This window comes from Euphorbia lathyris, chromosome 3 (assembly GCF_963576675.1).
Source record: "Euphorbia lathyris chromosome 3, ddEupLath1.1, whole genome shotgun sequence".
Taxonomy (NCBI): domain Eukaryota; kingdom Viridiplantae; phylum Streptophyta; class Magnoliopsida; order Malpighiales; family Euphorbiaceae; genus Euphorbia; species Euphorbia lathyris.
In genome coordinates, this window is record NC_088912.1 from 49,413,113 (window position 1) to 49,440,735 (window position 27,623).

Below are 27,623 nucleotides of genomic sequence, written 5' to 3' on the forward strand. Positions count from 1 at the left end.
AAATATTGAATTGCAGATTGGATTTTTTACTAAAAAATATGATTTATAAGTTTTATTTTAGGTCCGACTTTTATTGCTCTGCGTGGCCTTATTTATTCCTGTTTGTATTTACTGGCTCTGTTTCCATTTGAACTACATGAAATATTGAATTTCCATTTGAACTGCATGAAATATTGAATTGCAGATATTTTTCCGTTGGATTTTTTACTAAAAATATATGATTTATAAGTTTTATTTTAGGTCTGACTTTTATTGCTCCATGTGCCTTTTTTATTCCTAATTTTCATGTTGTAATTGCAATAGTTTATCCCTCATTTTCATGTTGTAATTGCAATATTGATATGGTGTTTATTGATTGTTTTTCAAATACTATACTGTTGTTTGTCCTCCAAAATGTTGTTTGGTTATTCTTCACATCTTGCTTATTGCAAGCCGAATGAGTGACATTGGTTTTTTTACAAATCAATTTTTTTGGGGGGTTTTTGGTCATTGAAATAGTTAAAAAAGAAAAATTGATATCAGGAAAAGAGATGGATAAATCATCCCAACTAATTAGATGTATTAAAAAAATAATAATTCAAAACGCAATACTCAAAAGCCAAATGCAAAAGTTTTACAAAAATTTCAACGGCATAAATTTCAATACAAAAAAGTCTCAAACAAATTTTATCACAATTGTAATTTGATTGCAGGTTAAAGATGATTTTAAAGGTACACACTATTCAAATAACAAGTGTTCAAAAAAAAGTTTCAAATAAGTTTTAATTTAGGAGACAAACATCCACACCCACCCACCGAACATGTACATGTAATGATGCCTAAGACTTAAACACCCCCACTCGTCAACTTTTAAAGGGTAAAAACACCAACAAACATTAAAATACCCCTATCGGTGAGTCCTAGACCGTCACTATTTGTGAGCAAATGAAACACGGTTTTCCCTTTTTTCTGGTATTTTAGAAATGATCTTGAAAACGTTATGAGATCTCGCCAGCAATTTGAATTTTAATGAGCAAAAGACTAAATTTCTACTAATTAAGGGTTGAAAATTGTTGCAAGATAACATCTTACAAGCCGCTGGGAATCTACAAATCTACTCACTTGCATCATTACATTTACAAAAACAAGAAAAGCAATACTTTGGCACTGCGTTGTCTTTATTTGCTATTTGCTACTTCAAACCAAACCATGACCTTAGTACCCATATCCTGTTGCATCAATGTAAAAGATTCAGCTAACCATGTCAAAAGATAGATAGATTATATATCTAATAATCTGCTTTCAAGTTCACAAGTCCAAACCTGAATTGTCCATCGGATTGCCTGCAGGTACAGCTTCTGGTTCCTTAATCTCAACAACTACACAATCGGACATCAAGAAAGTCTTTGCTACTGATGATGCATGCTCCAGGCAACATCTAACCACCTGCAATTACATTCATCAACTACTATTCCATTATCAACCGGAAAATCATGGAAGGAAGGAATTATACTTTCAAGACAAGACTTCTTATACTTTTTATGCTAGAGAAGGAATGAAAAAACACTAGAGACCAACTAACCCACCTTAGTTGGATCAATAATACCAGCAGCCATTAGATCTTCGTAATTTCCAGTTGCAGCATTATATCCAAACTTCGGATCCTCACTCGACAGAACCTGTAAAAGAAAAATTAATTTCAATTGTAACATACATGATGAAACTAGACAAAACAATAATAATTATTGCAGTTAATGTTTAATCCCAAAATCGTTTACCTTCTCACTGACCACACTTCCATTAACACCAGCATTCTTGGCAATTAATTTGAGTGGGTAGCTAAGAGCTCTCTTCACAATATCTGCCCCAACCTGCAGCCAACATACATTAATTGAGTCAAAAGCATGACTTCCCAAGTCCAAAGGACAACATACTAGTCCCGAGTAAACATATATAACCACCAGTTGAAGACTCAGCCTGCATTACCTTCTCTTCTTCATTCGACAGGCTATCTTTAATGGCATCCACCTTTGACGCAAGTCTCAGCAAGGTGCATCCGCCGCCAACTACAATGCCTTCCTCAACAGCTGCCTGGAAACCATTGGTTCATCATGATGGTCAGGTTAGAACAACTTAACCTGGACATAAAACTATCAGACAGTAGTGGTTTTAAGATTAATTACCTTTGTCGCATTAAGAGCATCTTCAACTCTCAATTTCTTTTCTTTAAGCTCTGTCTCGGTTTGTGCTCCGACCTTTCAAATTTGAAGGGCAAACGTCTTTAAATATATAACCTACATTCCCAAGAATTACTACTTAAAAGCAACGGAAATTACCTGTATCACAGCAACACCCCCTGAAAGTTTTGCAATTCTCTCAGTTAGCTTTTCCCTTTCATATTCTTGCTCAGCAGCCTACATGTGCGCAATCATTGATTCCATAACAATCAATTCTAACATACGAAACAAATACATGTGTTGTTCCAACCCATACTAGAGAAGGAGACTCTGGGATAGTGTACCTCAATAAGATTTCTTATTTGTGCAACTCTCTTGCTTACAGCTTCTTGGGTTGTTCCATCACCTACAATAGTCGTAGTATCCTTGGTAAGAACCACTTTTGAAGCATTGCCAAGGACCTCCTTGCCAACTTTGTCCAAGGCAAGCCCTACCTCATCCCTAATAACAGTTCCTGTGTGCAAAAAAAAAAAAAAAATCAAGTGAGAACCCAAGATAAAATTTCGTTTCTTTCCTTGAGGGCAGGGTGAGTGAGATGAGCAGTAGTAATAAAGGATAAATATTGGGAAACTTTATATTCCATAAGGGCGGCCCGGTCGCATTACGTGTCCCCGCTGAGCGAGGGTCCGGGGAGGGGTCCCACCACAAGGGTGTATTGGGGGCAAGCCTTCCCTTACCAATTTAATTGGCAAGAGGCCGCTCCTAAGACTCGAACCCGTGACCTCAGGTCACACGGCAACAACGTTTTACCGTTGCGCCAAGGCTCACCCTCATAGTAGGGAAAATATCATTAGAAGTCAAAGAACAGACTGTTGAGTTTGTTGTTTAGTCAAAATAAAATCCTTATTGTTTAGGGTAACGTTCTTCTCTTATTTTGCTGTTAGCTTTCCTTTTCTTTAGGAGTTTTGTTACACATGGGCTCTATTTCTCTGTGTAGTTTGTTATGTACTGCTATTTAAATAGCTGAGCTCTTTCAATTATCGACAATAGAGATATTTTCCACAATTACATCTCTTTTCATATATAGCTTTAACATTTGGTATCAGAGCACCCACACGGGGCCTTGATAAAAAGAAAATTTGAAGTTGCAGTCTTCAACAGTGTGATGGAAGATTCTTTTGTGCAACCCGCAGTTCCAAAATTTGATGGGCATTATGATCATTGGTCAATGCTCATGGAGAACTTCTTGCGTTCAAAGGAGTATTGGGGATTGGTGGAGAATGGAGTTTCTGCAGCAGCAGAGGGTGTAGCTCTCACTGATGCTCAAAAGAAAAATATTGAGGATCAAAAGCTGAAAGACTTGAAAGCTAAGAACTACTTGTTTCAAGCATTAGATCGGTCTGTCTTAGAGACGATTCTTAACAAAGACACTGCTAAGAGCATATGGGACTCTTTGAAACAGAAATATCAAGGCACAACACGAGTTAAGCGCGCTCATCTGCAAGCTCTTCGAAAGGAGTTCGAAATCCTTCATATGAAGACGGGAGAAACACTAAGTGACTATTTTGCTCGCACACTCAGTATTGTTAACAAGGTGAAAGTGAATGGTGAGAACAAAGGAGATGTTGATGTTGTCAATAAGATTCTTAGATCAATGACTCCAAAATTTGCTTATGTTGTGTGCTCTATTGAGGAATCAAAAGATACCGATACTCTTACCATTGATGAATTGCAAAGCAGTTTGCTTGTGCATGAGCAGCGGATGAATTACCATGTTGAAGAAGAGCAAGCTTTGAAGATTACTCATGGACATCAATCTGGAGGAAGAGGCGCAGGACGTGGAAGAGGACGGGGGCGAGGCACAGGTAGACACTACTTTGATAAATCAACAGTAGAGTGTTATCAATGTCACAAACTTGGGCATTTTCAATGGGAATGCACAAGCAAGGAGAAAGGAGCAAATTTCACAGAGGCCGAAGAAGAAATGTTGCTGATGGCATGTGGGGATACAAACAAAATTGGCAAGGAAGACATATGGTATCTTGACTCGGGATGCAGCAATCACATGTGTGGCAAAAAGGAATATTTTTCAGATTTGAATGAAAAATTCAGAGACTCAGTGAGGTTAGGCAACAACTCAAGCATGGTTGTAATGGGAAAAGGTAATATCGGGTTGCAAATAAATGGAATAATACAAATTATTACAGGTGCTTTTTATATACCAGAATTGAAGAACAACCTGTTGAGCATTGGACAATTGCAAGAAAAGGGGCTCACTGTTCTATTTCAATATGGAAGGTGCAAGGTGTTTCATCATGAGAAAGGCTTGATCATGGATACAAAGATGTCTTCAAATAGGATGTTCATTTTGGAAGCTATACCACAACCTGTGAAATCAGTTTGTTTCAACACCATTACTGAGGACACAGTGCAGCTTTGGCATTGCAGATTCGGCCATTTGAGTTTTACGGGTTTAAGAACTCTTCAACAAAAGGGCATGGTGAATGGTCTACCACAGTTCAAGACTCCTTCAAGACTATGCAAAGACTGTTTGGTGGGAAAGCAACATCGGGATTCCTTTCCAAAAAAAAGTACTTGGAGAGCTTCGCAAGTTCTTCAATTACTACATGCTGATATTTGCGGACCGATCAAACCCATCTCCAACAGCAAAAAACGGTATCTAATTACCTTTATTGATGATTTCAGTCGAAAAACATGGGTTTGACAGATAAATCAGAAGCTTTTGATTTGTTCAAAAGATTCAAAACTCGTGTGGAGAAGGAGATAAATACACCAATTCGAGCTTTGCGAACTGATCGAGGTGGAGAGTTTACATCAAAAGAATTCAATAACTTCTGTGATGACAATTGACAGTTGCTTACACTCCGCAGCAAAACGGAGTCGCGGAAAGAAAGAATAGAACCATAATGAATATGGTACGAAGCATGATTGCAGAAAAGAAAGTTCCAAAACCTTTCTGGCCTGAAGCTGTCAACTGGACAGTACATATCCTAAATCGAAGCCCGACGTTGGCGGTGAAAGATGGGACTCCAGAAGAAGCATGGAGTGGAATCAAACCTTCTATTGAGTACTTCAGGGTGTTTGGCTGCATTGCTCATGTTCATATACCTGATAGCAAACGCACAAAACTAGATGATAAAAGTTTGACTTGCGTTCTGTTAGGTGAAGAGTCGAAAGCTTACCGTCTTTATGATCCTATCTCACAAAGGATCATGGTAAGTCGAGATGTTGTGTTCGAAGAAGACAGAAGTTGGGATTGGGATAAGAAGTATGAAGAAGCAATCTCATGTGATTTGGAATGGGGTGAAGAAAAACAATCAGAGCTGGCTAGAAATGAAAATAGGAATGAATCTGATTCTGACACTCATATAGAAGAAGGAGAAGAAGAGCAACAATCTGACCCAGAATCTCATGTCAATGCCAGCGAAGAAGAAGAGGAAGAACATCAGTTTTCTTCTGATTCTTTTGAGGAGGAGAGCATACCCATCACAAATGAAGGGAGGTTAAGGAGAGCACCAACTTGGATGCGTGACTATGAGGCGGGAGAAGGGCTGTCCGAAGAAGAAACTCATTTGGCTTTGATTGCAGCTGTTGATCCTATTCGTTTTGAAGATGCTGTAAAAAGCGAGAAATGGAGGAAGGCCATGAATGCAGAAATAGAAGCAATAAAACATAATGATACATGGGAGTTGATGGAGTTGCCTGAAGGAGGAAAGAAAATCGGAGTGAAGTGGGTTTTCAAAACAAAGTTTAATGAGAATGGGTAAGTTGATAAATACAAGGCAAGGCTTGTTGTGAAGGGGTATTCTCAGCAATACGGGATCGATCACACCGAAGTATTTGCACCTGTTGCACGTATGGAAACAATTCGTTTGGTGGTAGCCCTTGCAGCTCAAAAAGGATGGGCTATTTATCAACTAGACGTAAAATCAGCTTTTCTATATGGCGAGTTGAATGAGGAGGTTTTTGTGGAGCAGCCCCCTGGTTATGTACAAAAAGGACAGGAACACAAAGTCTATAAATTAAAAAAGGCGCTTTACGGCTTGAAGCAAGCGCCACGAGCTTGGTATAACCGTATAGAAGCATATTTCATGAAGGAAGGTTTTAAGAAATGCGACTATGAGCACACCCTGTTCATTAAGACAGGAAAAGAAGGGAAGATTTTGATTATAAGTTTGTATGTCGATGATCTCATCTTTAGTGGCAATGATGAATTGATGGTCTCAGAATTTAAGAATTCCATGAAGCGTGAGTTCGATATGACTGATCTTGGAAAAATGAGGTATTTTCTTGGCCTTGAAGTCTTGCAGAGTTCAAAAGGAGTGTTCATTAGTCAGAAAAGTACGTGTTAGAGGTGCTGCAAAGGTTTGGAATGGCTGATAGTAATTCAGTCAAAAATCCAATTGTCCCAGGTTGCAAGTTTGAAAAAGATAATAATGGTGTAAAAGTAGATAAAACTCATTTTAAGCAGATTGTCGGCAGTCTCATGTATGTCACAGCTACTCGACCAGATGTGATGTTCGTGGTGGGTCTTCTTAGTAGATACATGGAGAATCCTATTGAGTTTCATTTACAAGTAGCAAAAAGGGTGATGAGATATTTGAAGGGGACACATGATTTTGGGATTTTTTACAAGAAGGGAGGAAATACTGAACTTATTGCTTATACAGATAGTGATTATGCTCGAGATGTAGAAGAAAGGAAAAGCACTTCAGGCTATGTTTTTTTGTTGGGTTCAGGAGTAGTATCTTGGCTATCCAAAAAACAGCCCGTAGTAAGTCTCTCCACCACCGAAGCAGAATACATTGCTGCAGCTTGTTGTGCATGTCAAACCATATGGTTAAGAAGGGTACTGGAAAATTTGAGTTTTAGTCAAGGTAAGACTACTGTTATTCATTGTGATAATAGTTCTGCTATTAAACTTTCAAAGAATCCAGTAAGGCATGGTCAGACTAAGCATATAGATGTGCGGTTTCATTTTCTGAGAGAGCTCACAAAGGCTGGTACTGTACAACTGGTTTAATGACAAAACCACTCAAGTTGGATGCTTTCTTAAAGCTGCGTGCCAAGTTGGGAGTTTGTTCAGAGTCTGATATAAACTAATGCTTAATGCATTTAGTTTAAGGGAGGAAATGTTGAGTTTGTTGTTTAGTCAAAATAAAATCCCTATTGTTAACGTTCTTCTCTTATTTTGCTGTTAGCTTTCCTTTTCTTTAGGAGTTTTGTTACACATGGGCTCTATTTCTCTGTGTAGTTTGTTATGTACTGCTATTTAAATAGCTGAGCTCTTTCAATTATCGACAATAGAGATATTTTCCTCAATTACATCTCTTTTCATATATAGCTTTAACACAGACTTGGTGGCATGGAGAAGACGGGGGGAAAATTGCTTGCACTAACCTCCAGTCAAAATAGCAATGTCATCAAGGTACTGGCTCTTCCGCTCTCCAAAGCCAGGAGCTTTCAGGGCAGCAATCTTCAGAGCACCCCTAAGCTTATTCACCACCAGTGTTGCTAAAGCCTCCTGCTCAATGTCTTCAGCAATTATCACAATTGGGTAACCGCCTCGGATTGCATCTTCCAGAATGTTAATGAGATCCCTCGCATTTGTTATTTTCTTATCGGCAAGAAGTAACTGCAAACAAGATAAGATAATTAGATTATATTTTAGTGGGAAAAAAGACTTCCAACGAAATGTTTATGGATAGAGTACCTTGCAGTTCTCATATTCAACAGCCATTTTTTCACTGTCAGTGACAAAATAGGGTGAGATATAACCACGATCAAATTGCATTCCCTCAACAACATAGAGACTGTTCTCAGCACTTTTGCCCTCTTCAAGAGTTACCACTCCCTTTCGACCTACTTTACTCATGGCTTCAGCTATCATATTCCCTACTTCATAGTTGTTCCCTGCACTAACAGCTGCTACATCTGCAAGCTCGCTGTCTTCGACCTGCAACTCAAAACGGTTTCGGTCTCTTTTAACATAGATTTAACAGAAATTTAGAGAGACCAAACAGGTCAGATAAGATTTATATTCAAAACTCTTTTTTACGTTACCTCCTTCGACATTAACTTCAGTTCATTCACTAATGCCTTTGTGGTCTTCTCAATGCCCCTGGTAATCAATACAGGGTTCGCACCAGCCGCCACAACCTGATTATATAACCCAGCCACTCAGTCTCAAACAACAACAACAAACATACTTCTTCATACATATAATCATACTAGGTCTCCTAGACTCTTACTAACCTTGACACCTTCAGCGATAAGGCCTTGAGCAAGAACAACAGATGTTGTGGTTCCATCACCAGCCAAATCATTTGTCTTCGCAGCTGCCTGTCTCACCAACTTGGCACCAATATTCTCAACTGGATCCTCCAATTCCACCTAAAACAGTTGAGGTCAATACACGAGTGAATCATTACCATATGGGTAATAAGGTTGACATCACCTATATTTTTACTTAAAAGTTCTATGTAGACAACTTCATCTAATTTCTATGACGGCCACAAAAAATAAAGACATGAAAAAGTGCGAAGTGTTACATTTTCCAAAGTACAATTCTAAAATCAGTTGTCAGCTTCAAGTTGTAGAGACAACAAAGCACCGAAAGCATCAAGATACTGCATACCTCTTTAGCAACAGTCACACCATCATTAACAATTTTTGGGGAGCCATACTTGCTCTCAAGAACAACATTCCGGCCTTTAGGTCCCAGGGTAACTCCAACTAGATCTGCAAGTTTGTTTACACCAATCTGCAGCAAAGAAACACAACTTCTTGAGATGTAACAAAAGAAAAATAATACAATAAATAAGATAGTCAACGGCCCTGTAAATCAAAAACTCACTTGCAATTTTCTAATGGCTGTCCCATCCCTGTTAAAATGCAACTCCTTGGCCATCGCACAAATCTTTGGAGTGCGTGATCTACATAAATTTAAATTCTGCCTCCGGCCAAATGAGCTTCCAGAAATAGAAGCCAGAGAAGATAACCTATTTGAAGAAGATGCAAGCTTCCTGTCCATTATGCAGCCAGGAGCAGCAGCCAAGGATCCCACCGAGGACACCGCAGTAAAAGATGATGCCATTTTACTAATTGACAGCTGAAAGTAACCAATTTCATATTTCAGCTATGTTAGAGAAGGCAAGAAGCTACTAACACAAATACAACAATGAAAACAATAAAGAATATGAAATATTAAAAAGAGGGGGGGAGCAAAGCAAATAAAGGAGCATCAAAATTCTTATTCACAAAATTGCCTCAGTTTGACCTTCATCCAAAAGTGGTAATGGTAGCAATATTGAACAGATATTAACAGCCAATAAACTAAACAACATAACTGTTGGTTGGTCCTCAATAGGTAATATTCTTCAAATTGGTAGTGTACCCGAATGAATATTTCTCAGCTAAAAACAGGAAAAATCAATACAATGTAGGTCAGATGACAATTTTCTTCCACGCCTACATTCACATGGTTATTCAGGTCTCCAAAAGAAAACTTAGCTCTACAATACGGAAAAGGAGAATTCTAAAAGGATAATTGAAAAAGAAAAGCCAATCCCTAATTTGGAATTTCAATCACCATGAAGAAACTTCAACAAATAAATCATTTCAATAGTAAAATGCATACAATAAAAGCATTAAAAAAACAGCACATAAACAATGAATATAACAGTTATGAAGTAACAACCTTGAACCGAGTTATCTGATTTCCATGTAAGTTTTCAAGCTAAACAGTTGTTTAAATTGTATTGAAGCTAGTAGTAAACACCAATAAGCGACACAAACGAAGTAGAGTGAAAAAATGGTTTAAGTTTTCAGGGAATAAGGAGCTAACCAATGGAGAATCGGCGGCCGCAGAGGAAGAAAGATAAGAAGTGAAGTATGAGTATCCTTTACTGACAGAGAGCAGTAGGTATAGCAGGTGATTTGTTGATGAGTGTGAAATGGAACAAAATAATATATAAATATTGAAGATTAATAATACAGACAGAAGGAAGAGGAGAATAGCTCGAGTCTTGAAGGTTCCACTGCATTTGCTTGGGCCGATGCTTTTTCGAATACTCTAGAATCTTTTGGGCTTCTCATTTAACTTTGGACTTTTTTTTTTATATTTAGTGTGGGTTTACTTCAAACTTCATAGTTATTACAAATCAGAATCTGAATAACTATTTTTTTAGTTTATAAAAATAAAATTTAATTAAAGGTCGTTTGGACTAAACTTCGAAATCACAACTAATTTAGGATAAAGAATCAAAAATCGAAATCACTATTTATCTTTTTTATTTTTATTTGATTATTTCAAAATCGAAATTCAACTACTAAGACGTTGGGTTTAGATTTTAGAAAATTAGAATTCAAATGAAAGAATCAAAATCTAATAATAATAATAATAATAATAATCATAAATATAATATAAATCACCGTCAACAATGAAAAACAAAAACTAATTTATATTATAAAAAACTAAAAATTATAATAAAAAATCTTAATTAAGAAGTCTTGTTTTGACAAAGAGAATTTTGAGGTAAATTCAGTGGTTGATATTAGACGGATTTAACTTTAACACGTGACAGTTGAGAGGCCTGAACGAAACTCTTAAAAAGTAAATTTAGAGGTTTTGACTAGTGATTGATATTAGACCCGTGATTATGTTGGAAATAGGGCTAAGGTATAGCAGCGGAAATATAAAAATTTTAGCCTACTTCCTTTTAACCATAGGATCCGTTAATCGTTATTTCATATAAAAAGGGATAAGAATATATACTTTTCGATGATCAATCTACCGTTGCAAACGAAGTGCCCACAACTTCAAAGGAGATGTAAACTGTTTACCATTCTGCCCCTATTCGAAATAGACCTTCCAGACCTCCGAACGACGATCCCTTCGGTGGAAACGTGGAAGAATGTGTCTAGAAGCTACTGTCCAAAAATCGCGACGATCCGACGGTCCAATCTCCGGGAATCCTCGAAATAGTGAACTGACCTGATGTAGGCGAAGAAAAACGAATTTCTCCCTTTTGATTGTTTTTCTTCTTTCGTGAACACGGTGAGGTTAAATTAGAATCAACCCTTATGAGATGTAACCAAAATAGATTACCTCTAATTAACCAACACAAGATCAAGGAGAAAGAGGGATGAATTAGATTAATCAATCGATGGAATGTCGAATGAATTCTTGTCCACGAACTTGGGGATGGAATTCACTTTCTCTCTCTAGCTAGTACATTTCGAAAATCACAAGGGGTGGGGCTAGAGTGTATATCGAAATTCACTAGGTAAGGGGTATATATATTATCTTGTCTCTAAACCCTAGTTAGATAGGATTAGGTTACTTAATAGCAATCCAATTCGGAATAGGATTTCTAATTATTATCTTACTATATATCTAATATAATTAGGATAATAATAAGTAACCTAGTTAGATAATAATAGGAGGACATTAATCCAATTAATAACTCCTAACTTGATTATCTCTTAATTAATTTAATTTCACAATCCTAATCCAATTAGGAAGAGTGGAATAAATTAATTCCCTTCCTTTAATACATATAATTTCGACCCCCTTTATCCATGGGCCTTACTGGGCTCAACTGGGCTTCCATCTATTAATCAGATCCATCTCTCCAAGTCTTATGTGTGATCCATTAGGTCCTTACTACTTCTGGCCGTATGCAACTATTAAATTAATTTCTCCAAGAATTATATTTAATCCTTGCATAACGGAATGATGAACAGAGCATGTTATCGGCATGTCCGTAATCATTCCCCCAGAGTCCGTTAAGAAGACAGGTTGATTCTGCCGTTAACCCTTCCGTATTAGTTACAGTATAATTCGATCCTTTATCAACTACATCCTTGAACTGAATCTTATGACTATGGATGATGTCAAGTCATATATAGCGAGACGTTCGTTTTACTTGTACAGGCCGAGTCAACTCAAATAGATAGGTTAAGTGAAATCTGTATTTCTACTCTTAAGCTATCACCTTGCAAGGATTTAGAGTCGAGTCTTCCACAAGCGATCCTTGGACGTATCTCCCATTCGTCGGGAGTGATAAATGCTCAATCCAATGTATAACTACCCTGACATTACCTCATGTGACACCCAACCTTTGCAGTTCACACCCCAGAGTCATCTCTGTTAAGGATCGTGGGACCACGCGATCAAAGTCTCACATTCAGTAATTCAGGATGACCAATTAACATTCCTTTGAGTCTGAGGATTATTTATACCTATTAATACCAATGAGATGAACAGGTGACAAGGACGAATCTACCCATCCTGTTATCTCAAATCGGATCCCCAATCCTAATGAACGACGTTTCATCGGATCTATGTAACTGTCCAGATATCTATATATGTGAAGCTTGTGAGATCAGCTTTCTGTCGGACAGAAGACATTGTTACATACAAGTCTCAACAGTGATATGTCAATCCTAAACATCTCACTTGACTTGGGGTGGTTTTAAGTTTATTAGTTTATTATAAAGTCTTGTCTCACTTCATGCTTGTATGAACACTTTATAATCACTTTAAACAAACTTACGGATTTCCTTTTATTAGACTTTATTTAGTGTTGTAAAAGGGTTTGCCTTTATATAGTTATTAAACATATATCTTATTAAAACAAATGATATAAAGAACAATTCATTTACAATAAGTTTGTATCCTGCAACAATTGTCTATAGGACACTAAACCCCAACATACTCCCACTTGGACTAAAGCCAATTGTTTCTAAAACTTATCCCAGTAGAAGTCAAATGACGATCATGTACTTTCTGGGCTAACGGCTTTGTCAACGGATCTGCAACGTTGTCCTCGGTAGGTACTCTTTCTATTCTCACATCTCCTCTAGCCACAATCTCTCTGATGATGTGGTATCGCTTTAGGTAGTGTTTGGATGCATTATGAGACCGTGGTTCCTTTGCTTGCGCAATGGCTCCATTGTTATCACAGTACAGAGTAATGGGATTGACAATGTCAGGCACCACTCCTAGTTCTGTAATGAACTTTCTAATCCAAACCGCTTCCTTTGCCGCTTCCGCAGCAGCGATGTACTCTGACTCGGTCGTAGAGAAAGCCACGCTTCCCTGCTTGGAACTCTTCCAACTGACCGCGCCCCCATTCAAGATAAACAGGTATCCTGATTGGGATTTAAAATCATTCTCATCTGTGAGATGACTAGCGTCTGAAAATCCTTCAATTTTCAGATCTCCTTCTCCATACACTAGGAACATATCTTTAGTCCTTCTCAAGTACTTAAGAATGTTCTTGACGGCAATCCAATGCTCGTCTTCCGGATTCCCTTGGTAACGACTCGTTACTGATAACGCGAACGCTATGTCAGGTCTAGTGCATAGCATAGCATACATAATCGAACCGATCGCGCTGGCATACGGGACTACAGCCATGCGTCGTTTGTCATCATCAGTTTTAGGACATTGATGATTGTTTAACTTCACTCTATGTACCATGGGTAAGTTACCTCGTTTCGATTCAAGCATGCTAAACCGATTTAGCACCTTTTCAATGTATGTAGCCTGTGAAAGACCAAGCAGTCTACGCGATCTATCTCTATAGATCTTTATACCAAGTATATAGGCTGCTTCACCAAGGTCTTTCATTGAGAAGTTACCGGATAACCATACTTTTACCGATTGTAATAGAGCAATGTCATTTCCCATTAATAGTATATCGTCCACATATAGTATGAGAAATGCTATAGAGCTCCCACTTGCTTTCTTGTAAATGCAAGCTTCCTCGCAATTTTGTTCGAAACCAAATTGTTTTATGGTTTCGTCAAAACGCTTATTCCAGCTTCTAGATGCTTGCTTGAGTCCATAAATGGATCTCTGAAGTTTGCAAACTTTATTTGCATCCTTTGATATGAAACCTTCAGGTTGCATCATGTATACATCCTCAAGCAGGTTTCCGTTTAGGAAAGCTGTTTTCACATCCATTTGCCAAATCTCATAATCAAAATGAGCGGCAATTGCAAGCATGATTCTGATTGATTTGGACATAGCAACTGGAGAGAAGGTTTCGTCATAATCAACACCTTGTTTTTGACGATATCCTTTCGCTACCAACCTAGCCTTGCAGGTGCTAACCTTTCCATCCATGTCAATCTTCCTTTTAAAGATCCACCTGCACCCGATGGGTTTTATTCCTTCGGGTGGATCAACCAAAGTCCACACTTGGTTAGTATACATGGAATCCATTTCAGAATCCATGGCCTCAAGCCATGCTTTAGAATCTGGACTAGTAAGAGCCTCTTCGTAGTTTTCGGGTTCATCGTCTAGCACGGGAACCTCGTCATCATCTCCCACTAGAAAACCATATCTAACTGGGAGTTCACGAACTCTTCGTGATTTACGAATAGGTGCCACTGGAGTCTCATCTAATGGGACTTCTTCGGGTACTTCAACCGCTTCTGTTGTTTCAGCCGGCGTCTCTTCCTCTTGAACTTCGTCGAGTTCAATCACGCTTCCCTTTTGTGTTTCTTCGAGAAACTCTTTCTCTAAGAAGGTTGCGTATCTGGATACTATTACTTTCTGATCATCTGGATGATAGAAGTAATACCCTACGGTCTCTTTGGGATATCCAATGAAGAAACATTTATCAGATTTAGAATCTAATTTGTCGGACGCAATGCGTTTGACATATGCCGAACAACCCCATACTCTCATAAATGAGAACACAGGTTTCCTACCAACGAACAATTCATACGGTGTGGAACTAGCGGATTTAGTTGGTACTCGATTTAGGGTGAAGAGGGCAGTTTCTAAGGCATAGCCCCAGAACATCTTTGGAAGTAAGGCCATGCTCATCATGGACCATACCATATCTAATAGGGTACGGTTTCTCCTCTCGGATACACCATTGTGTTGTGGTGTATAGGGAGGTGTCCATTGCGAGCATATCCCACATTCAGTTAGATAATTCAGAAAATTATCAGAAAGATATTCGCCACCTCGATCGGATCGAAGCGTCTTTATTTTCTTTCCTAATTGATTTTCTACTTCATTTTTGAAGCATTTGAACTTGTCAAAAGCTTCTGACTTGTGCTTCATCAAGTAGACATAACCATATCGAGTATGGTCATCTATGAAGCTAATGAAGTATCTGAATCCTCTTCTTGCTTGGACTGACATAGGACCACATACATCTGAATGAATGAGTCCTAGAGTGTCTGATACACGCTCACCTTTATTGCTAAAGGGTGTCTTTGTCATTTTACCTTTTAAACATGATTCGCATGTTTCCAATGATTCCGAATCAATTGAATCTATAAGCCCATCTGAATGTAGCTTTTAGTATGCGTCTCTTGTTTATATGACAATCCCACAAGCAAGTTGAATTATCTAGCTTATGTCTTTTGGTATCAATTGCGAAAACAGAAATCTAACACATAAATCCCATTTTGTGATATTCCTGAAAAATAGAAAATCCCATCTCTATAAAAATCGCAATGTTTGTTCTTTATCGAAATATAGAACATACCAGATGTTTGGAGTACCGGCTTTTCCCTTCTGGAGGGTAGCTCGGTACAAAGAACAATTTCTCTTTCAATGCCCCATGTCACCATAATAGTGGTACTTTCTTTTAGGCTTCTTCACTTCCTTTCCCTTGGACACATCTTTTTTACCTTTCTTGGGATGTTTAGGATTGGGAAAATTCCCTTTCCTTTTCTATGATCCCTCTATGACAATAGCCGGTATTGCCTTGTCTTTCTGAATATTGGGCTCAACTTACTTGAGCATATTTGCAAGCTCTTCAAGAGAGGTTTGCAAGTCATTCATCTGATAGTTCATGATGAGCTATGAATAACTATTTGGGAGGGATTGAAGAATTAAGTCTACACTTAGTTCGTTATCCATCGCGAATCCAATACTAGAAAGTTTGGTAATATAGCCAATCATCTTGACACAATGTGTCATGATAGATGTGCCCTCTTGCATCCTGCAACGATATAACAATTTTGATATCTCGTAGCGTTCGCACCTGGTTTGTTTCCCAAACAATTCCTTTAGGTGCATGATGATGGAATAGGCATAGTTGCCTTTGTAATTCCGATGTCATCGATGCAAGTATGATGCATCCGGCATGATCGTCATCAGCCTTGTGCTTCTGGTAAGCATCGATTTCCTCGATGGGAGCATCATCCTCAGGGATAGGGGGTATCGATGTATCAAATACATACCCTATTTTATCGAACTTCAAAACAATTTTGAGGTTACGAAACCAGTCGGTGAAGTTTGAACTATTCAACTTGTTATCGGTAAATGTATTTTGCAGATTGGTGTTAGTCATGATTTTAAGAGTGTTTCATTAAACTGAGAGTGAGAAAGAGTAAACGTATGTTATTCATTTGCTTTAAAGTATAACAATCTAAAATTATAGGCCTTTTAATTTATTTCAGATTGCTCCCACTATTTTGCCAAATTAATAACCCTCCATATTAATTCGAAGAATTTCACAAATCCTTTAGTGAGCTAGGATCCTAACTCCTGAGATTTCGCCTTAACTTTAGCCAACAAACTAGTCTCATTCATTAGGTAGATTCATTCAATCAATCACATCTCGAATGTGACTCCTAGGTTATTGGGTTACTAACCACATTAGTAACTAATATGTCATTCATATTAATCCCAACCATTTTGCCTATTAGTGTATGAACAACATGACTTTTGCCAACCAATTGTCATACTCTAATTTAAGTATTACCCCATATTCATGAAAGAACTATTTTCGATAATCCAGGTGTTACCATAAGACCCCGAGCTTGACTTTTGCCAACAACCCAAAGGCCCCCAGTACTGCCGGCTGAATTATAATATTAGGGAGGGGCAACCGATTTTAATAACTTATTTATTTACTTAACTTTTTAATGAGGGATTTTTATTTAAGTCTCATAATCTAACTTAGTCTTGATTTGCTTTAGCATACATCAGACATACATTCACACATACATTGGCGTTATGGACATATCATCTAAATTATTCCGTCGAGCCAGAGACGGAATAAAAGGGCAAACCTAAGGAAATACTAACTATTACATATTTCTCTTTAGGTCCTCCGTCTTCTCCATGGCGCCTTGAAAATTACACATTAATTTTCTATACTACTAAAGAAAACTTCAATTGAAAATTGAAGGGAATAGATGAGAAGAGAAATTACAATAGATAGTAGAAAGGCAGGACGCGCATGCCCTATTTCAAAAATACCAAAAGAATAAAAGAGGGTCCAAATATGTCCATAACTCCAAACATGCAAAGACTCAATTAAATAAATTTAATTGGTTGATTACATAACTTATTTATGTAATATTTATGTTAATCAAATTAACTCATCAAATTAATTCCCATCTAATTTTACTTCTAACCGTTTTGCATCTTTATATTAATTCTTAGATTAATATAACCATACAAAACTTCAATTATGCATGTCCCAATTATTTTGATTTCAATTCATTTAACGCTTTGATTTACAACTTGGTAAAAACAAACTTTTAAACGAATTTTCATTCGATAATCAAAACAGAAAACTATTAATTTCCGAAACATGTATATATATATTTTATATTCAAAACTAATTTTAAATTTCATATATATATCAGATTTTCAATACGGTTGAAAAACGATTTTCAGAAATAGGAAAAACTACAATAGGTTTCCATTTTATTTTTAGAATCAATAAAACTAATTTTATTAATCTAACCATAAAACTAATAGATTTTGTTATAATGATTATCAACCGAAATAATTAGGAACATACGCACAATCTATTTCACTTATTTATCTTTAGAATTAATTAACCAAACAATTTGTTAATTAATCCTAACCATAAATATTCATTCAATCCTATTGAAAGCTTCTAAATTTCATATATGAAATAACGGATTTAACGATGGCTCTGATACCACTATTGGAAATAAGGCTAAGGTATAGCATCGGAAATATAAAAAATTTAGCCTACTTCCTTTTAACCATAGGATCCATTAATCGTTAGTTCATATAAAGAGGGATAAGAAGATATACCTTTCGATGATCAATCTACCGTTGCAAACGAAGTGCCCACAACTTCAAAGGAGATGTAAACTGTTTACCATTCTGCCCCTATTCGAAATAGACATTCCAGACCTCCGAACGACGATCCCTTCGGTGGAAACGTGGAAGAATGTGTCTAGAAGCTACTGTCCAAAAATCGCGACGATCCGACGGTCCAATCTCCGGGAATCCTCGAAATAGTGAACTGACCTGATGTAGGCGAAGAAAAACGAATTTCTCCCTTTTGATTGTTTTTCTTCTTTCGTGAACACGGTGAGGTTAAATTAGAATCAACCCTTATGAGATGTAACCAAAATAGATTACCTCTAATTAACCAACACAAGATCAAGGAGAAAGAGGGATGAATTAGATTAATCAATCGATGGAATGTCGAATGAATTCTTGTCCACGAACTTGGGGATGGAATTCACTTTCTCTCTCTAGCTAGTACATTTCGAAAATCACAAGGGGTGGGGCTAGAGTGTATATCGAAATTCACTAGGTAAGGGGTATATATATTATCTTGTCTCTAAACTCTAGTTAGATAGGATTAGGTTACTTAATAGCAATCCAATTCGGAATAGGATTTCTAATTATTATCTTACTATATATCTAATATAATTAGGATAATAATAAGTAACCTAGTTAGATAATAATAGGAGGACATTAATCCAATTAATAACTCCTAACTTGATTATCTCTTAATTAATTTAATTTCACAATCCTAATCCAATTAGGAAGAGTGGAATAAATTAATTCCCTTCCTTTAATACATATAATTTCGACCCCCCTTATCCATGGGCCTTACTGGGCTCAACTGGGCTTCCATCTATTAATCAGATCCATCTCTCCAAGTCTTATGTGTGATCCATTAGGTCCTTACTACTTCTGGCCGTATGCAACTATTAAATTAATTTCTCCAAGAATTATATTTAATCCTTGCATAACGGAATGATGAACAGAGCATGTTATCGGCATGTCCGTAATCATTCCCCCAGAGTCCGTTAAGAAGACAGGTTGATTCTGCCGTTAACCCTTCCGTATTAGTTACAGTATAATTCGATCCTTTATCAACTACATCCTTGAACTGAATCTTATGACTATGGATGATGTCAAGTCATATATAGCGAGACGTTCGTTTTACTTGTACAGGCCGAGTCAACTCAAATAGATAGGTTAAGTGAAATCTGTATTTCTACTCTTAAGTTATCACCTTGCAAGGATTTAGAGTCGAGTCTTCCACAAGCGATCCTTGGACGTATCTCCCATTCATCGGGAGTGATAAATGCTCAATCCAATGTATAACTACCCTGACATTACCTCCTGTGACACCCAACCTTTGCAGTTCACACCCCAGAGTCATCTCTGTTAAGGATCGTGGGACCACGCGATCAAAGTCTCACATTCAGTAATTCAGGATGACCAATTAACATTCCTTTGAGTCTGAGGATTATTTATACCTATTAATACCAATGAGATGAACAGGTGACAAGGACGAATCTACCCATCCTGTTATCTCAAATCGGATCCCCAATCCTAATGAACGACGTTTCATCGGATCTATGTAACTGTTCAGATATCTATATATTTGAAGCTTGTGAGATCAATTTTCTGTCGGACAGAAGACATTGTTACATACAAGTCTCAACAGTGATATGTCAATCCTAAACATCTCACTTGACTTGGGGTGGTTTTAAGTTTATTAGTTTATTATAAAGTCTTGTCTCACTTCATGCTTGTATGAACACTTTATAATCACTTTAAACAAACTTACGGATTTCCTTTTATTAGACTTTATTTAGTGCTGTAAAAGAGTTTGCCTTTATATAGTTATTAAACATATATCTTATTAAAACAAATGATATAAAGAACAATTCATTTACAATAAGTTTGTATCCTGCAATAATTGTCTATAGGACACTAAACCCCAACAGATTAGTGATACATCTAATAGTGATGGATATTAGACGGATTTAACTTTAACACGTGACGACTGAGAGGCCTGAACGAAACTCTTAGAGAGCGTGTACCATCACTTCAGCAAAATCAAGCAATATGACTGCTTATTAGGAAGTTTGATTCGAGAAGTCGCACGAGACCCAATTAAGGAGCCAGTCGTTACCACAAGATGGCCCGAGGTCCCCATTAATGAAGCGGTGGCCAAATGAGGAAAGTAGATAAAAAGCCACAGCTGCAACAACCACAAACCACCTCGAGGTTTTATGAATGGTCTATCCTCGATAGTAAGAGCTAGACGGTGGAATGTTGAGGCCAACAACATGGTGCCAAGAGCTAAACGGCGGCCTGAAGCCAAAGCGTTAGCAATAATCAATATTTCCGTAGTAGGTCTGAGGCCCAACGGCTCGAAGATGTAATTGCTAAGCATCATCCACAGAAAATGCACATGATCCTCATCATCCAACTCTATCTTGTCCAATTTCTTCTTAATCATTTGGACAGACGTCCTAGCATCTTTGGATAAGATAGCCTTCACTTCAGGGAATGCATTTGTCTCGACACAACTTGGGACTTCCTCTCCAATAATTGGCAACCCCGTCAAGGCAACTACATCACGTAAAGTGATAGACTTGGGACCCAACGGGAGAATCAACGAGTTACATACCGGTGACCAATAATTCAGCACCCCTTCAAGCACATTCACACAAGGAGTAATTTCATAACGACTCAAATGAACAAAATCCCTAATGCCAACTCGGTCCTAAACACCCGCATATCTCGGCTCTAAACGATCTACAAGGTCGTTCCATCCAGTGTAACAACGAGGGAATATCATCCCTCTCTTATTTGCAGGGAATTGATAAGTTTCCCTATAGAGGGCCAATTCAGTAGCGCTACTCAAAGGATAAGGAGGCAAGGGGGAGTTATTCACAACAACAGGGCTAATAGTAAAGACACTATCCTGAAATTGAAGTATAGACACAATCAATTAAAGCCTATGGATGCTACCTTCGAATACATGACCAGAAAATTGCAAATTCATTGAAAATTACCTCTTGCAAGCCAAAAGTTATGCCTAGGCGAGAATCAGCACGGATGGTGTCAGAATATGAACAGGTAGTTGTGACAGACAGATACAAAATTTCAGCAACAAAATTTCACCCACATGTGGTAGTTCTAAAACTCTTACATTTGAATTCCAATTCAATTTATCAGTTTTTTAATAAACATGATTCTGCATGCGGTAAATTAACACAAAAGCAAAAGAAAAATCAACAAAGCAAGAAAATAGAGAAGAAAATATAGTTTGCATACCCATAATTAAAAGATTGAGAGCTTGATTCTGAATACTTGTTGAGCTTTGAGAAAAGAAAATGACGGAAACAAAAAGAAAAAGAATAAAAGAGGAAGAAGAATTGCATATTGATCAAGATAGAGAGTTTTAAGAAATTCAAATTCTAAAATCCTGCAGGATTCTTTCTCTATTATCTTGATGAAAAAAAAAGAAAGAAAAAAAGACATTTAATAAAAACTTCTTTTATGCATAAATTTTATTTTTGCTATTTCATTTATGCACAAAAGAGGGGGGCAATTGTTGGCCCAAAATAAAATAAATTTTATTTTATGTATATAGAAAGCTTGGGTTTAATTTTAGGGTATAGTTTCTATTTTTTCTAGAAAAATAATAATGATGAATGGAAAATAAAAATAAATATATATATGTAAACTAACCTCCAGCTCGGCGAGTTGAAGTCGGCACGACAAACGAAAGATCAGTCCTCGCCCGGAGCGCATTTCGGTCCACCCGACTTCTCCAAACGCACCCGAACACAACCACAAGCTAACCTACGAAGCCTAGCCCATCCCCACATCTAGGCCCAAGCCTTAAAATTCTCTCTAACCACAAGGTAGTGGGTGATGTGACATGGAAGTTGGTAGTGGTTGGTGGAGGTTGAGGAAGTTAGTGAGGTGGCAAGTTAGTGGACAAAGTTAGAGAGAAAAATAAGGGTTAGTTGATAATTAATTGCCAAAATGCCCTTCCAAAAAACTATAAATAGACCATCCCACACTCAACTCAAACACACTCATTCAATACACAAACCCCCTCCCAAAGCTCCAATGCTTAATTCCTAGTTTTTGTTCTTTGTTCTTCAAGTTCTTAGTTCTCCTTTCTTTTATCTAGCTCTTTTAGTGTGATTTAGCTTTAATTCAAGCCTCTTTTCAAGTTTTTCAATTCAATTTAGCATTCCTAAGCATTTAGTTTACTCAACTCCTTAGCTATAATTATTTTGCAAGTTAATTTTTCCAGATTCGTTCAAGTATTTTCAAAGCCCGATTTCGTCCATTTAAATTCATTTTTTGCTTTCAATCCCTTCAACAAAGTTGTTCCTGACATCTTAAATTTCAATCTAGTATACTTATTTTCCCAATTCCGTGCTCAGAATCTATAGTTAAAAGCCAATCTTTACAGCCCAAATTCTTTTAGCTAGTCTGTTTCCAGATTTTTCCAGATTCGTCCAGTTATTTTCAAAACTCAAATTCGTCCATTTAGAGTCCGTTTTAGCCTTCGATCCCTTATAGAAGTTTGTTCCTGACTTCCCAAAGTTAAATTTAGCCTATTTACTCATCCAATTCCGCGTTCTTAAGCACTCAATCGAGCCCATCGAAGTCAAAGGTTAAATCTGCCCCATTTGTCTACCACACGTTTTGACATTGCCAAGATCGTATACCATATGGGCCCAACCGACCGCAGTGCTCCAAGAACTTCAAGCCGACATCAAAATTCAACGTCCAGCCGAGATAGCTATTGTGGCTCCGAGTTTGTCGTTGAATTTCAATTTTATTTTAATTGTATTTCAATTCTTTGTATTGATTTGTCTTTTCCCAATTTAATTGATTGTCTATATGTTTAGTATAGAAATTTTTCAATTGTAATTCATTATTCAATTTCATGCTTGTTGAACATATGTATTCAAACCTTGATCAAATCAATAAAATACTAATTTTTTCACCAAATCTCGTATCGATTTCGCATATTTAATTCCTTTATTTTACCCGTCTTCTATTCACACGCTTAGCTTAAATAAAAATAATTAATCTAGCAAAGTTTTTATAACGGCGTTAGAGACCCAAGAGGGAATTTTTCAATCCTTGCGTCCCTCGCCAATCGTTTCAATTAGAATTCATGTTTTTGGCGCACAATTTCACAAACTTAACCGTCTTTCATAATTGAGAAATAATTTCTCTGGCACGCCCGCACCCTAACCACACGTGACAAGGTTGAAATTAGCGTATTCGCAAAATATCGCTAACAATTTTTGGCACGCCCAGTTGGACATATTTTTAAGCTTTGCCAAAAATTTTAGAACCCGTTTTTGTGCCTATTTCTTCCGTAACTTTTTTTTATATCACATTTTTTTCGGCCCACTTCCACTTTACCAAAATTTATTAGCTAACGCTAACAATTTTTGGCACGCCCAGTGGGACCTTTTATTTTTTTTAGCTACCAAAAATTGTGTTTATACCCGTTTTTTAAGTCCAAATTTTTAACACTCAGTTTTTAAACCACTTGTTTTTCATGCTTTGCGTTTTATTCCATTATTAAGTATTCGTTTATTTTCTTGTTCTTTCTTGTTCAAACTCGATTACTAACTTAATTTCATCATTTTCACCTATCAATACTCACGGAGGATGCCTCCTAGCAAGAACACCGGGAAAGATCTAATTCCATCGGACTCCAAAGAGAGTCAAAATCAGAACCGAGATCATAACAATGAATATGGAGTACCCGAAGGCTTTGTGGCCGAGACTGTGAGCAATATCGAAGGTGCAAACCAACAACCACCTCAAGGACCACCCGTATTCGACATGACATCAATCATGGCAAGTATGGAGAAGCAAATCAACCAATTTCTACATGGGTTTGCACAAACCATGAAAGAGAGTCATGAGGCTATGTGTAATATGATGCAAGCTAGCAACGAAGCCATGTTTAAAGCTAACGATGAGGTGGTAAGCAATTCCAATAAAGTTCCAGCTCTCGAGGAGAGAATTGTCGATTTAACCGGAGAGATCGACAAAATCCCGGAAAAATATGCCGAGCTGTTCTCACAAAAGACAACATCTCAAGGACCGGTAGACAATGGGAAGGGAATACCGATCTCAGGTGTCGATGAAAGGTCCATCCCGCCACCAGCTCGAGAGAAGAATCTCAGGTTCAATGAGCGTGGTGATAGGATCAGCCCAGAACCCATTCAGGCCCCACCACCTCAACAACATTTTAGGTCTCATATCGGGCCTAGTAACCATGCCGAATATTACGAGGAAAGCTATACTCGTAATATGGGGGGCAATGGGAGAGGAACCAGCTTTCACCCACAACGGACTATGCACACGCATGTGGAGCCCACCAACAACTTAAGAGAGGCCCAACGAATAAAAAACATTGTCCAAGAAATTTATGGGCCAGCCGTGAGGGAGGTGTACCGACCCGAGTTCCAAAAACCGTATCCACGGCAGTATGTTCAACTATATCCTTTACCTCATAATTTTAGAGTCCTTGATTTTACTTTGTTTTCAGGAGAAGAAGGGCAATCCACTGTAGAGCATGTGGCACGCTTCACCTTTCAATGCAGCGGTTTGAGCATGGATATGAACTTCGACATGTTGCGCTTACGCATATTCCCAGGATCACTAACAGGACCAACGTTCTCTTGGTACACCACATTGCCTTCAGGGTCCATTCATGGTTGGGAACAAATGGAAAGGCTTTTCCATAACCAATTCTATCGAACGGAGCCCGAGGTTTGTGTTGCGGAGTTGTCCCGAATGACGCAGCGACATGGGGAACCAGTTGAAAATTTTATCAACTGATTCAAAAAGATACGACATCAATGTCGAATCAATATCCCCGAGGTCGAATTCGTAAAGATTGCCTAACGTGGACTAGAATTCGAAAACCGGAAGAAATTTCAGGGAATCGATTTTCATGACTACTATGAATTGGTGGCCAAGGTTTCAGAGTACGAGGAATTGATGAGGGAAGATCATCGACGCAAGAAGAACTCTATGGGAAGTTATCAAGGGGATGTACAAACACATGAGGTAGCCATCGCCGACTTAACAAACACCAGATCTCGAACATGTCCCGTGTTGTTAAAAAAACCCAAAACACCAGAGGTAGTCAAAAGGATTCCAACCACCCAATATACTTTTGACGTCTCAAAGATGGAAGAGATTTTCGATTACTTGTTAAAAGAGCAGTTCATCGCATTACCGCCTAGGCATGTGATCCCATCCAAAGAGGAAATACGCGGACGAGATTACTGTAAGTATCACGACAACTGGAGCCCTAATACTCAAGCTTGTTTTGGTTTTAGAAATGTCGTGCAGGATAGGATTAACCGCGGGATACTCCAATTCCCGGAAAAGAAGGAAAGCATGCTGATCGATGATGACCCATTCCCGGTAGCCAACATGATCAATGCCACTTCACTAGTGTGGGAGGGCAAAGGAAAGCAACATTGTGACCTGAGGACCCGGTAGATATGGGTACCAAAAGCGATGCCATCTAAGTTGGAGGAGAGTTTAAGGCAATCACAAAATATGAAGAAAAGAGATGTGCAACAACAACGACCGCGTTTCGTGACACCTTCGAGCACATTGCCCCTCGATCAATGGCAATTGAATAGCCATAAGAAGTTCCCAAGGCCTCTCTCAAAAAATGCGAAAAGAAGATTAGGGAGAAGAGAGGCAAAAAAGAGAAGCAGTCAAAAGGAATCACCCAGCGTTAACTCTAATGATGCGAGAGGAGGAGGAAAAAACCAAGAGAAAAACCTCCAGATTCGGGTTGGAGATTTCATCATACAGATATATTGTGCAGCTACCTCTTTAATCTTACCTTCGGATTTTAGAGGTGAAGACACCAAGAAGGAAGTCCCCGAACTCAAGCATAAGGAGCCAGAAGACACAATACTGAAGGCATCAGGTGAAGAGGGTATGAAGAGGGTTTACTTTGACAAGCCCACCCCAAGGATGACCCGCCATATTAAACCTTTATACGTCAAGGCTCACGTAGATGGCAAACCGATCTCCAGAGTGCTCATCGACAATGGATCAGCCGTTAACATCATGCCGATGAAGATGGTCCTAACCCTAGGAAAATCGGAGGAAGATATAATCTCATCAGAGGTGTCGGTTTCAGCCTTCACGGGAGAAATCGCGAAGACTTACGGTGTCCTACCTTTGGAGCTCACTATTGGCACTCACACCTCCATTGCTGCTTTCTTCGTGGTAAATTCAACTGCGAGCTATCAGGCGCTTTTGGGGAGAGATTGGATTCACTCCAACTCATGCATTCCCTTGTCATTGCACCAACTTCTTCTTTTTTGGAAGGGAGACGATGTGGAAGTTTTTCGGGCGAACGAGAAGCCGTTCGAAACCTACTCAGATGTGGTCGAAGCCAGACTTTACGAGGAATCTGTTGGCCCAATCCGAGTTGGGTCCAATTACAAAGAGCAATCATGTGGCGAAGAGATTAAGAATATATTAAAGCCAACGGCAATCGTGCCTCGTCGAGGGCCATTCCGTAACGAACCAATAATTGAAGAAATTCCATGATTAAGACAACATCGAGAAAAGAAGCGGTAGCTACAGCCACTATATCAAAACTGAATGCACAACAACTAGCGGAGAAACTGTACCAAGAAAATGACATGAGGGTCTCAGAAGTCGAAACCCCTAAAGGAACAACAGAACTAAATCCTCAAGGAGAAGAAATCCGATTACAAGATCTGAAAAGGGCAAACCCAAAGTTAGAAGATGAAGGTTCCATGGCAGTCGATCCTCTAGACGAAGTAAATCTAGGAACGGAAGAGGAACCTCGGGTTATATTTGTTAGTAGCTTACTACGCCCAACATTAAAAGAAGCCATTATCAGTTTGCTTCATGAGTTCAAAGACTGTTTCGCTTGGAATTATGATGAAATGCCCGGGTTGAGCAAGGACGTAGTGGAGCATAGATTGCCAATCAAACCAGAATTCAAACCCTTCAAGCAACCAACAAGGAGGATGAGCAAAGAGGTTGAAGGCAAGGTGAAGGAAGAGATAGAAAAAAATTTCAAGGCTAAATTCATCAGACCAGCAAAGTACGCGGTATGGCTATCTAACGTCATGCCTGTAGTGAAAAAGACCGGTAAATTACGCGTATGCGTAGATTTCCGCGATCTAAATATAGCTACGCCAAAAGACATCTTTGTGATGCTTATAGCCGATATGTTAGTAGATGCTGTGTCTAAAAATGAATTGATATCTCTTTGTGATTGCTATGCTGGATATAACCAAATCCCCATTGCCGAAGAAGACATTGCAAAAACGGCATTTCGATGCCCAGGGTCAATTGGCACATTCGAATGGGTCGTCATGCCA

The 27,623-nt window shown here is 38.2% G+C and overlaps 1 protein-coding gene across 1 annotated transcript; it reads right to left on the reverse strand.

The window, feature by feature from the left end:
- Positions 1-1,042: 1,042 nt before the first annotated feature.
- Positions 1,043-10,181, reverse strand: LOC136223571 (chaperonin 60 subunit beta 2, chloroplastic). The gene is made up of 15 exons (XM_066011654.1): positions 10,024-10,181; positions 9,034-9,288; positions 8,815-8,940; positions 8,433-8,570; positions 8,241-8,336; positions 7,891-8,133; positions 7,578-7,812; positions 2,501-2,670; positions 2,316-2,393; positions 2,163-2,234; positions 1,966-2,070; positions 1,758-1,850; positions 1,566-1,658; positions 1,302-1,425; positions 1,043-1,208 (listed from the first exon to the last, which is right to left on the reverse strand). The coding sequence occupies exons 2-15, from the start codon at positions 9,271-9,273 to the stop codon at positions 1,195-1,197; spliced, it is 1,827 nt and encodes a 608-aa protein (XP_065867726.1). The 5' UTR covers positions 9,274-9,288; positions 10,024-10,181; the 3' UTR covers positions 1,043-1,194.
- Between the last annotated feature and the right edge of the window lie 17,442 nt (positions 10,182-27,623).

Coding starts and splice junctions, on each gene's coding strand:
- LOC136223571 (XM_066011654.1), bottom strand. CDS start 9,273: ATGGCATCATCTTTTACTGCGGTGTCCTCGGTGGGATCCTTGGCTGCT. Junction 2,071..2,162: donor ATGCTCTTAATGCGACAAAG/GTAATTAATCTT, acceptor AATGGTTTCCAG/GCAGCTGTTGAGGAAGGCAT. Junction 1,659..1,757: donor GAAGTGTGGTCAGTGAGAAG/GTAAACGATTTT, acceptor TTTCTTTTACAG/GTTCTGTCGAGTGAGGATCC.